We start from the raw sequence: 12159 nt of genomic DNA on the forward strand, positions 1-12159 counted from the left end.
GTAAGTTGAGAGCCCTAATCTAGATAGTTCTACATCTTTGGTACAGCCTTGGCAATAGGTTCTCACTATTCAGACACTTGACAGGACAGCTATGGGTTCTCAGTTTCATTCTGATGTGATCACCCTCAACACCTCTAAAATGTCAACAACAACAAAAATTACAAACATTCTTTGTTGTAAATTGAATACATTCCTGGCCGTTCTTATCAATTAACTACAGAATGCATTGTACTAGAAAAAGAAAAGGACACACAGACCCTTTCACACGCACACAGCCCCCCCCCCATTGCTTTCTGTTACTTGTGGGTCTATATACAGTCTCTCGTATACAGTCTGCGTGCATTCTGACAGTCTTGATAGGATTATCACCTACAGCATCACCGCATCTCTGATGAGGTCTGTGTGGGTGTGCAGGTCATGTGGAAACACTCGCTCCAGTGAGCCCATAGGAGTACAATACAATGCATCGTTGAGCAGTGTCTTTCAACAAAGATCCCAGGGACTCACAGTGTAGTCTATGATTGCTTTGATTCTAGCGGACCATCAATTTGTACGCTTGCTTGGTTCAAGGGAACCAATTCAATGAAAGAGACTAAGGCACTGAAAACAACTTATAAGTAACAGGAATATTCTGAGAAAACCATATTTAATAGTTTATGACTTAGAAATAACTATAATTCACCTTGTTCATCTGGCGCATACCATACACAGTGCCTTCAGGAAGTACAGTATTCACACCCCTTTACTTTGTAGCTACAGCCTGAATTTAAAATGTCTTGATATTTTACGTCACTCATCTAAAACACAACACCCCATAATGTCAGCGGAATTTTGCTTTTAGAAATGTTTTGAACATTTAAAAAACATTAATAAGCTGAAATGTCTGAAATGTCTTGAGTTAACAAGTATTCAAACCCTTAGCTATTGCAAGCCTCAATATGTTCAGGAGTAGAAAGGTGCAAAATCACATAAGTTGCATGGACATATTCTGTGTTCAATAATAGTGGTTAACGTCATTTTTGAATAACTACTCCATCTCTGTACCCCACACATACAATTATCTGTAAGGTCCCTCAATCAAGTAGTGAATTTCAAGAACAGATTCAACCACAAAGACCAGGGAGGTTTTTCAATGCCTCACAAAGAAGGGCACCGATTGGTAGATGTGTCGGGGGGAAAAAGCAGACACTGAATATCCCTTTGAGCATGGTGAAGTTATTAATTACACTTTGAATGGCGTATCAATACACCCAGTCACTACAAAGATACAGGCGTCCTTCCTGACTCAGAAGAGGATGGAAACCGATCAGTGATTTCACCATGAGGCCAATGGTGACTTTAAAACTGTTACAGAGTTTAATGGCTGTGATAGGAGAAAACTGAGGATGGATCAATAACATTGTAGTTACTCCACAATATGAACCTAAATGACAGAGTGAAAAGGAAGCCTGTACAGAATACAAATATTCCAAATATACACCCTGTTTGCAACCACACACTTAAGTAATACTGCAATAAATGTGGCAAAGAAATTAACTTTATGTCCTGAATACAAAGCGTTGTGTTTGGGGAAAATCCAAATCCAAAACCAAATCCATTTGCACACTGTATATAGACTTTCTATTGTGTTATTGACTGTATGTTTATTTATCCCATGTGTAACCCTGTGTTGTTTGTGTCACACTGCTTTGCTCTATCTTAGCCAGGTCGCAGTTGTAAATGAGAACTTGTTCTCAACTGGCCTACCTGGTTAAATAAAAGGTGAAATAAATAAAAAAACAAATCACTGAGTACCACTTCATATTTTCAAGCATGGTGGTGGCTGCATCATGTTATGGATATGCTTGTCATCAGCAAAGACTAGGGAGTGGATTTTTAGGATAAAAAGAAACAGAATAGAGCTAAGCACAGGTAATATCATAGAGGAAAACCTGGTTCAGTCTCATTTCTATCAGACAATGGGAGACAAATTCACTTTTCAGCAGAACAATAACCTAAATCTACACTGGAGTTGCTTACCAAGACAGCATTGAATGTGCCCGAGTGGCCTAGTTACAGTTTTGACTTAAATCATCTTGAACATCTATGGCGAGACTTGAAAATGGCTGTCTAGCAATGATCAACAATCAACTTCACAGAGCTTGAATTTTACAAAGAATAATGGGCAAATATTGTACAATCCAGTTGTGCAAAGCTCTTAGAGACTTACCCAGAATGAAAGACTCTCTAACTGCTCTAACTGCCACCAATGGTGCTTCTACAAACTGTTGACTCGGGGGGGTGTACTTTGTGAAATTAGGTATTTCTGTATTTCATTTTCAACACATTTACAATAATTTCAAAAAACATGTTTTCACTTTGTCATTATGTAGTATTGTGTGTAACATAACAAATACATAACATATTTCAGGCTGTAGAAACAAAATGTAGAATAAGACAAAGGTTACGAATACTTTCTGAAAGCACCACCTAGAGTAAACTTTGTTTGGACGTTGTAAAGGACCATTCGCCGACACTGAAAAGATATAGCTGGCTAACGACCTCCTTTTCCACGTGGAAAAAAAAGACTGACAGACTTGCTAGCTGCGTTAGCTAGCTGGAATTTTCTACAAGAAATCTACCTCCAGAAATAAAAGCTTCTCCCAAGTGGGTGTGACTACTCCCTACTCCCGCCTGCTGCACTGCTGCCTGAATTCCACCAGGCGATCTGTTCACCGTCTGCCCTGGACTGTCTCCTTGTGTGGTACAGGTACCCCCACCACACTCCCCCCCTCTCTCCTGAGCTTTTGCTCACCTCCAGCACACACGCACTGCTGTGGCGAGTGACTGAACGTACAATGGCTAGCCCGAAGTTGTTATATTTTTCTCTTGTGCTTTATGCTATTTGCTTTATGCTATTTGCCTCATGACTCCTGGTTGCTTTGTTGACTATAAACTTGCTTGTTTACCCAACTGTGAGACAGACTGTTTGTTCCCACACTCGGGACTCTGGCTACACGGACTTCTGGACTCCCATCCTAACCACCTCTCGCCGGCTTTGTATTCATGTTACCTGATGAAATTGATGTACAATATGATCGAATACACATTCAAATGTTATAAATCAACACCGCAGAGCTCTCCCTGTCCTCTACCTTGCCCTGATTGTATTACTGTTGATGATATCTGGAAATGTGCATGTACACCCTGGCCCATCTACTGTTGCTAGCTCCAATTCTGACTTGTGCTCTAATATCTGCTTCACTGATTTCTGCTCTCGTAAAAGCCTGGGTTTTCTGCACGTTAACACTAGAAGCGTATTACCTAAAATGGATCAATTGAAAGTGTGGGTTCACAGCTCCAATCCAGATGTGTTGGTCCTTACAGGAGATGTGGTTAACCTCTTGACGCTAGGGGTCAGATTATTATTATATATTTTTTTAAATAACGTTCCCAAGGTAAACGGACTATTTCTCAGGTCCAGATCGTAGAATATGCATATAATTTACAGATTAGGATAGAAAACACTCCAACGTTTCCAAAACTGGCAAAATATTGACTGTGATTATAATAAAACTGATTCTGCAGGCGAAAACCTGAGAAAATCTAACCCGGAAGTGATATTATTATTTTTATCTGTGTTTCCTGGCCCGTCTTTCTTCCATTTCAACCAGATTCCTTTTCCAATGGCTTCCTCAGGCTGTGACCAGGCTTTAGACATAGTTTCAGGCTTTTATTTTGAAAAATGATTTTTCAGAACTAGTCAGGTGTCCTCTGATTAGTTCCTGCGCACGAGAGGGTAGCTCTCCATTTTCTTTTCTCTCTCTTATTGAATAGGTTACTGTCTAAATATTATCGATTATGTTTGTTAAAAACAACCTGAGGATTGATTATAAAAAACATTTTACATGTTTCTACGAACATTACGGATACTTTTTGGAATTTTCGTCGAACGGAACGAGGCTTTGGTTTTCTGAGCATAACGCGCATCCCAAATGGCGTTTTTTGTTATAAAAGCAATTTTATCGAACAAAAAGAACATTTGTTGTGTAACTGGGAGTCTCGTGAGTGCAAACATCCGAAGATTATCAAAGGTAAGCGATTAATTTGATTGTTTTTCTGACTTTCGTGACCATGCTAATTTGGGGCTAGCTGTTCTAGCATTGATTGATACACTCTCAAAAGCTTGAATTTCTTTCATTTTAAAGCATATTTTCAAAATCTGACACGATAGGTGGATTAACAACAAGCTAAGCTGTGTTTTGGTATATTTCACTTGTGATTGCATGATTATAAATATTTTTAGTAATATTTTGCGCCCTGCAATTCAGCGGTTGTTTAGGAAAATTATCCCGTAAAAGGGATCCGTAACGCAGAGAAGTTAAGGAAGAGTGTTTTGAATACTGATATTAACCTTTCTGGTTATAACCTTTTTCAGCAAGACAAATCTTCCAAAATGTTGTGGAGTGACAATCTTTACCAAGGATCACCTTCAGTGCTCGGTTATCTCCACCAAGTCTGTCCCCAAACAATTTGATTTGCTGGTTTAATGCATTAAATAACTCTTTGTTGACTGTTGCTGGGTGTCATCGGCCACCATCAGCACCGGCCTGTACCCTACCTGCCCTAAGCTCTCTCCTGGCCCCTTACACTAAGTCTGAATTTGTCCTGCTAGGTGACCTATACTGGGACATGCTTAAACAACCTGACCAAGTCCTAAAGCAATGGGACTCCCTAAATCTTTCTCTTATTATTACCAATCCCACAAGGTATGGCTCCAAACACCCAGAAAAGGCTACCCTCCTTGATGTTATCCTCACAAATAACCCTGATAGGTATCAGTCTGGTGTTTTCTGTAATGACCTTAGTGACCACTGTTTTACAGCCTGTGTTCGTAATGGCTGCTCAGTGAAACGACCTGTTCTGATTTGTCATAAACACTTGCTAAAAAACTTTAATGAGCAAGCCTTCCTTTATGACCTGGCCTTAGACCTTTTTTTTCAGTGGTATCATTAACAAATAAGCGCCCATAATGACAATGAGAACTAAAAGCAGGTTCAGCCCCTGGTTCGAATGTGATCTGGCAGAGTCACTCCACCACAAGAATTCCATTTGGCAAATCGCTCAGCACACGCATAACTCAGGCTGACTGGTTCTCGTTCAGGCAAATTAGAAATAAGTGCACTCAGGCTATCCGGAAGGCCAAAGTTAGTTACTTTAACTTCTCTAGGGTAGGGGGCAGCATTCGGAATTTTGGATGAAAAGCATGCCCCATTTAAACTGCCTGCTACTCGGGCCCAGAAGATATGATTTGCATATAGATTTGGATAGAAAACACTCTAAAGTTCCCAAAACTGTTAAAAGAGTGTCTGAGTATAACAGAACTGATTTGGCAGGCGAAAACCTGAGAAAAATCCATTCAGGAAGTAGTTATTTTTTTGGTTTTGTAGTTTTCTATTCAATGCCATTACAGTAACCATTGACTTAGGACTCAAATTGCAGTTCCTATGCCTTCCACTAGATGTCAACAGTCTTTAGAAATTGTTTCAGGCTTGTATTCTGAAAAATGAGGAAGTAAGAGCAGTGGACCCTAAAGTGTCACAGAGCTTTTTCATGCGCACGACCGAGAGAGTGCCTTTCTTGTTTACCTTTTATATTGATGACGTTATTGTCCGGTTGAAATATTATCGATTATTTAGGCTAAAAACAACCTGAGGATTGAATATAAACATCGTTTGACATGTTTCTATGAACTTTACGGATACAATCTGGATTTTTTTGTCTGCATTTGAGCCTGTGGATTACTGAAGAAAACGCGCAAACAAAACAGAGGTTTTTGGATATAAAGAGACTTTATCAAACAAAAGGAACATTTATTGAGTAAATTAATGTCTGCTGAGTGCAACCATATGAAGATCATCAAAGGTAAGGGATTAATTTTACCTCTATTTCTGACTTGTGTAACTCTTCTACTTGGCTGGTTACTGTTTGTAATGATTTGTCTGCTGGGCTATGTTCTCAAATAATCGTAAGGTATGCTTTCGCCGTAAAGCATTTTTAAAATCTGACACCGTGGTTGGATTCACAAGAAGTTCATCTTTAAACCTATGTAAAATATGTTTTGTTTTCGGAATTTTTATAATGAGTATTTCTGTATTTGAATTTGGCGCCCAGCAGTTTCACTGGCTGTTGAAGAGGTGGGACGCTACCGTCTCACGTACCCTAGAGAAGTTAAGGAGCAGTTCTTTCTCTGTGGGTCTAACCCCAAGAAGTTCTGGAAAACTTAAAGACCTGGAGAATAAACCCTCCTCCTCACAGCTGCCCATGCCCCTTAATGTTGATGATGTGGTTGTTACTGACAAGGAGCACATGGCTAAGCTCTTTAAATCACCACTTCATTAAGTCAGGATTCCTATTTGACTCAGCCATGTCTCCTTGCCTGTCCAACATTTCCTCATCTCCACACCTTCTAATGCAACCATCCCAATGCTCCTCCCTCTTTTTCCTTTGCCCCACTACAAAGTTTCTCCCTGCAGGCGGTCACTGAGTCTGAAGTACTAAAGGAGCTCCTTAAACTTGACCTCAAAAAACATCTGGGTCAGATGGATTAGACCCTTTCTTCTTTAAGGTTGCTGCCCCTATCATCGCCAAGTCTCTCTCTGACCTTTTTAACCTGTCTCTCCTCTCTGGGGAAGTTCCCATTGCTTGGAAGGCAGCCACGGTGCATCTTTAATTTAAAGGGGTAGATCAAGCTGATCCTACCTTTTATAGGCCTATTTCTATTTTGCCCTGTTTACCAAAAGAGTAAAAAACAATAATAATAATCAACTGACTGGCTTTCTTGATGTCTATAGTATTCTCTCGGGTATACAATCTGGTTTCCACTCAGGTTATGGATGTGTCCTTACAGGTCCTAAATAATTTCACCATTGCCCTTGATTCTAAGCAATGTTGTGTTGCTATTTTTATTGACTTGGCCAAAGCTTTTGATACGGTAGACCATTCCATTCTTGTGGGCCGGCTAAGGAGTATTGGTGTCTCTGAGGGGCCTTTGGTCTGGTTTGCTAACTACCTCTCTCAAAGAGTGCAGTGTATAAAGTCAGAACATCTGCTGTCTCGGACACTGCCTGTCACCAAGGGAGTACCCCAAGGCTCGATCCAAGGCCCCACGCTCTTCTCAATTTACATTTACATCAACAACATAGCTCAGGCAGTAGGAAGTTCTTTCATCCATTTATATGCAGATGATACAGTCTTATACTCAGCTGGCCCCTCCCCGGATTTTGTGTTAAATGCTCTACAACAAAGCTTTCTTAGTGTCCAACAAGCTTTCTCTGCCATTAACCTTGTTCTGAACACCTCCAAGACAAAGGTAATGTGGTTTGGTAAGAAGAATACCCCTCTCCCCACAGGTGTGATTACTACCTCTGAGGGTTTAGAGCTTGAGGTAGTCACCTCATACAACTACTTGGGAGTATAACTAGACGGTGCACAGACCTTCTCTCAGCACATATCAAAGCTGCAGGCTAAAGTTAAAATCTAGACTTTGTTTCCTCTATCGTAATCGCTCCTCTTTCACCCCAGCTGCCAAACTAACCCTGAATCAGATGACCATCCTACCCATGCCACATACAACACCCGTTCTGCCAGTCACATTCTGTTAAAGATCCCCAAAGCACACACATCCCTGGGTCGCTCCTCTTTTCAGTTCGCTGCAGCTAGCGACTGGAACGAGCTGCAAAAACACTCAAACTGGACAGTTTTATCTCCATCTGTTCATTCAAAGACTCAATCATGGACACTGACAGTTGTGGCTGCTTCGCGTGATGTATTGTTGTCTCTACCTTCTTTCCCTTTGCGCTGTTGTCTTTGCCCAATAATGTTTGTACCATGTTTTGTGTTGCTACCATGTTGTTGTCAAGTGGTATCGCTAACATGCTGTGTTGTTGTCTTAGGTCTCTCTTTGTGTAGTGTTGTGGTCTCTTTTGCCGTGATGTGTGATTAGATTTTTACTCCCAGACCCCGTCCCTTCTGGTAGGCCGTCATTGTAACTAAGAATTTGTTCTTAACTGATATGTCTGGTTAAATAAAGGTTAAACAAAATTTTAAAAATAATAGCATATCTGGAGCATATGAGAAAGCCGTAGGTAAAGTAGGCTACATCTGAAAGATATATTGTTACCATTAAGATGTATGAACGATGTTGGTAGGCTCGATGTCAAATCAACCTCATGTTGCTATAAAAAAAAAACGTTTTGATTTATATAGGTATTTTTGTTAGGGAGTTAACCTGAGAAGCTAGCTAGGATGTCTGTGGACAAAACAAGATTTAAGAACTCAGAAGCCGACATTCTTACTCGTTTTTCACAAAGGCGTACTTGTTGATGGTCTCGATGACGTCTTTGAAGAGGATCTTGGAGGTGAGCGTATAGCCGTGGTGCACGATGGGCTCGCCGTCCTGCCCGTCCCAGCAGTCCACTGCAGTGGAGGGAAAGAAAAAGAATGGAGTGACCATGAGAAGGTAGTGTACTCAAACCTAATCAATACTTCCCGTGTTAATCCTTCAGCTCACAAACTGTTACAAACAAGGAACCCATTACATTCTCTGACTGAAGACAAGACAGACAATATTTGTACCAGTATGTAACCTCTATGTACAGTTGAAGTCGGAAGATTACATACACCTAGGTTGGAGTCATTAAAACTAGTTTTTCAACCACTCCACAAATTTCTTGTTAACAAACTATAGTTTTGGCAAGTCGGTTAGGACATCTACTTTGTGCATGACACAAGTAATTTTTCCAACAATTGTTTACAGACAGATCATTTCAATTATAATTCCCTGTTGCACAATTCCAGTGGGTCAGAAGTTTACATACACATACATAAGTGACTGTGCCTTTAAACAGCTTGGAAAATTCCAGAAAATGTTGTCATGGCTTTAGTAGCTTCTGATGGGCTAATTGACATAATTTGAGTCAATTGGAGGTGTACCTGTGGATGTATTTCAAGGCCTACCTTCAAACTCAGTGCCTCTTTGCTTGACATCAAAGGAAAATCAAAATAGATCAGCCAAGACCTCAGAAAAAAAAATGGAGACCTCCACAAGTCTGGTTCATCCTTCGGAGCAATTTCCAAACGCCTGAAGGTACCACGTTCACCTGTTCAAACAATAGTACGCAATTATAAACACCACGCAGCCGCCATACCGCTCAGGAAGGAGATGTGTTCTGTCTCCTAGAGATGAACGTACTTTGGTGCGAAAAGTGCAAATCAATCGCCGAACCACAGCAAAGGACCTTGTGAAGATGCTGGAGGAAACAGGTACTATCTATCTGTATCTATATCCACAGTAAAACGAGTCCTATATTGACATAACCTGAAAGGCCACTCAGCAAGGACGAAGCCACTGCTCCAAATCCGCCATAAAAATGCCTGAGTATGGTTTGCAACTGCACATGGGGACAAAGATTGTACATGTTGGAGAAATGTCCTCTGGTCTGATGAAACAAAAATAGAACTGTTTGGCCATAATGACCATCGTTATGTTTGGTGGAAAAAGGGGGATGCTTGCGAGCTGAAGAACACCATCCCAACCGTGAAGCACGGGGGTGGCAGCATCATGTTGTGGGGGTGCACATAATCTGTCTGTGGCATCATGAGGAAAGAAACTTATGTGGATATATTGAAGCAACATCTCAAAACATCAGTCAGGAAGTTAAAGCTTGGTCGCAAATGGGTCTTGCAAATTGACAATGACCCAAAGCATACTTCCAAAGTTGTGGCAAAATGGCTTAAGGACAACAAAGTCAAGGTATTGGAGTGGCCATCACAAAGCCCTGACCTCAATCCCATAGAAAATGTGTGGGCAGAACTGAAAAAGTGTGTGCGAGCAAGGAGGCCTACAAACCTGACTCAGTTACACCAGCTCTGTCAGGAGGAAGGGATCAAAATTCCCCAAACTTATTGTGGGAAGCTTATGGAAGGCTAACCGAAACGTTTGACCCAAGTTAAACAATTGAAAGGCAATGCTACCAAATACTAATTGTGTATGTAAACTTCTGAACCACTGGGAATGTGATGATTCTGACACTTCACATTCCTAAAATAAAGTGGTGATCCTAAATGACCTAAGACAGGGAATTTTTACTAGGATTACATTTCAGGAATTGTGAAAAACTGAGTTTAAAATGTATTTGGATAAGGTGTATGTAAACTTCCGACTTCAACTGTATGTGCACTGGTACACGCTTGCTTGAATAAACGTTTTGGGTGCATGAGTGCGCGTTATTCAGAGAACGGCGCCTTCCACAGACCTTCCACGCAGCGGCAGCCGGCCTGCAGCACCCAGGCGTACATGTCGAGGCGGGACTGGGACATGAGCTGGTCCCCCATCAGGTAGGTGTTGTGGGACGAGGCGATGAAGTAGTTGCAGAGCGGCTGAGACATGTCCTGGGTCACCACGTTGTGCTCTGGGTTGAAGATGTCCCCCGCCGGGCTGCGCATGTAGCTGGTGAAACCTAGGTCACAAAGCAAACAGAATTTTAATTTTTAATTTTTTTTTTTTTTTTTTTTTTTTTTACATTCTGCAACCAATAACATCCAGGTAGTCGCCTCCCTGTTTCAGTCCGTTTTTGTCCGTTTGGCGCCAAGTGAACACAACCATTAAGAAGACCACATTGGAGAGACGTTGTAGACGGGGATGGGATTGGAGAGACGTTGGAGACGGGGGGGTGGGATTGGAGAGACGTTGGAGACGGGGGGGTGGGATTGGAGAGACGTTGGAGACGGGGGGGTGGGATTGGAGAGACGTTGGAGACGGGGGGGTGGGATTGGAGAGACGTTGGAGACGGGGGATGGGATTGGAGAGACGTTGTAGACGGGGGATGGGATTGGAGAGACGTTGTAGACGGGGGATGGGATTGGAGAGACGTTGTAGACGGGGGATGGGATTGGAGAGACGTTGTAGACGGGGGATGGGATTGGAGAGACGTTGTAGACGGGGGATGGGATTGGAGAGACGTTGTAGACGGGGGATGGGATTGGAGAGACGTTGTAGACGGGGGGTGGGATTGGAGAGACGTTGTAGACGGGGGGGTGGGATTGGAGAGACGTTGTAGACGGGGGATGGGATTGGAGAGACGTTGTAGACGGGGGATGGGATTGGAGAGACGTTGTAGACGGGGGATGGGATTGGAGAGACGTTGTAGACGGGGGGGTGGGATTGGAGAGACGTTGTAGACGGGGGGGTGGGATTGGAGAGACGTTGTAGACGGGGGGGTGGGATTGGAGAGACGTTGTAGACGGGGGGATGGGATTGGAGAGACGTTGTAGACGGGGGGATGGGATTGGAGAGACGTTGTAGACGGGGGGATGGGATTGGAGAGACGTTGTAGACGGGGGGATGGGATTGGAGAGACGTTGTAGACGGGGGATGGGATTGGAGAGACGTTGTAGACGGGGGATGGGATTGGAGAGACGTTGTAGACGGGGGGGTGGGATTGGAGAGACGTTGTAGACGGGGGGGTGGGATTGGAGAGACGTTGTAGACGGGGGATGGGATTGGAGAGACGTTGTAGACGGGGGATGGGATTGGAGAGACGTTGTAGACGGGGGGGTGGGATTGGAGAGACGTTGTAGACGGGGGATGGGATTGGAGAGACGTTGTAGACGGGGGGGTGGGATTGGAGAGACGTTGTAGACGGGGGATGGGATTGGAGAGACGTTGTAGACGGGGGATGGGATTGGAGAGACGTTGTAGACGGGGGATGGGATTGGAGAGACGTTGTAGACGGGGGATGGGATTGGAGAGACGTTGTAGACGGGGGGGGGGGATTGGAGAGACGTTGTAGACGGGGGGGTGGGATTGGAGAGACGTTGGAGACGGGGGATGGGATTGGAGAGACGTTGTAGACGGGGGATGGGATTGGAGAGACGTTGTAGACGGGGGGGTGGGATTGGAGAGACGTTGGAGTGGGATTGGAGAGACGTTGTAGACGGGGGATGGGATTGGAGAGACGTTGTAGACGGGGGGTGGGATTGGAGAGACGTTGGAGACGGGGGGGTGGGATTGGAGAGACGTTGTAGACGGGGGGATGGGATTGGAGAGACGTTGTAGACCGGGGATGGGATTGGAGAGACGTTGTAGACGGGGGATGGGATTGGAGAGACGTTGTAGAC

General features: G+C 43.3%; 1 protein-coding gene across 1 annotated transcript in view; it reads right to left on the bottom strand.

Moving 5' to 3' along the window:
- The window catches only part of LOC120040110 (1-phosphatidylinositol 4,5-bisphosphate phosphodiesterase eta-2-like), a gene marked incomplete at its 3' end in the record, with an annotated part of 50849 nt that overhangs the window by 14448 nt on the left and 24242 nt on the right, over positions 1-12159 (bottom strand). Inside the window, exons 7-8 of the mRNA XM_038985358.1 lie at positions 10296-10499; positions 8337-8457 (exon numbers count right to left, since the gene is read on the bottom strand). Of these exons, the coding sequence (XP_038841286.1) occupies positions 8337-8457; positions 10296-10499 (325 nt within the window). The remainder of the gene's footprint in view (positions 1-8336; positions 8458-10295; positions 10500-12159) is intronic.

Source organism: Salvelinus namaycush, unplaced genomic scaffold (assembly GCF_016432855.1).
Source record: "Salvelinus namaycush isolate Seneca unplaced genomic scaffold, SaNama_1.0 Scaffold324, whole genome shotgun sequence".
Taxonomy (NCBI): domain Eukaryota; kingdom Metazoa; phylum Chordata; class Actinopteri; order Salmoniformes; family Salmonidae; genus Salvelinus; species Salvelinus namaycush.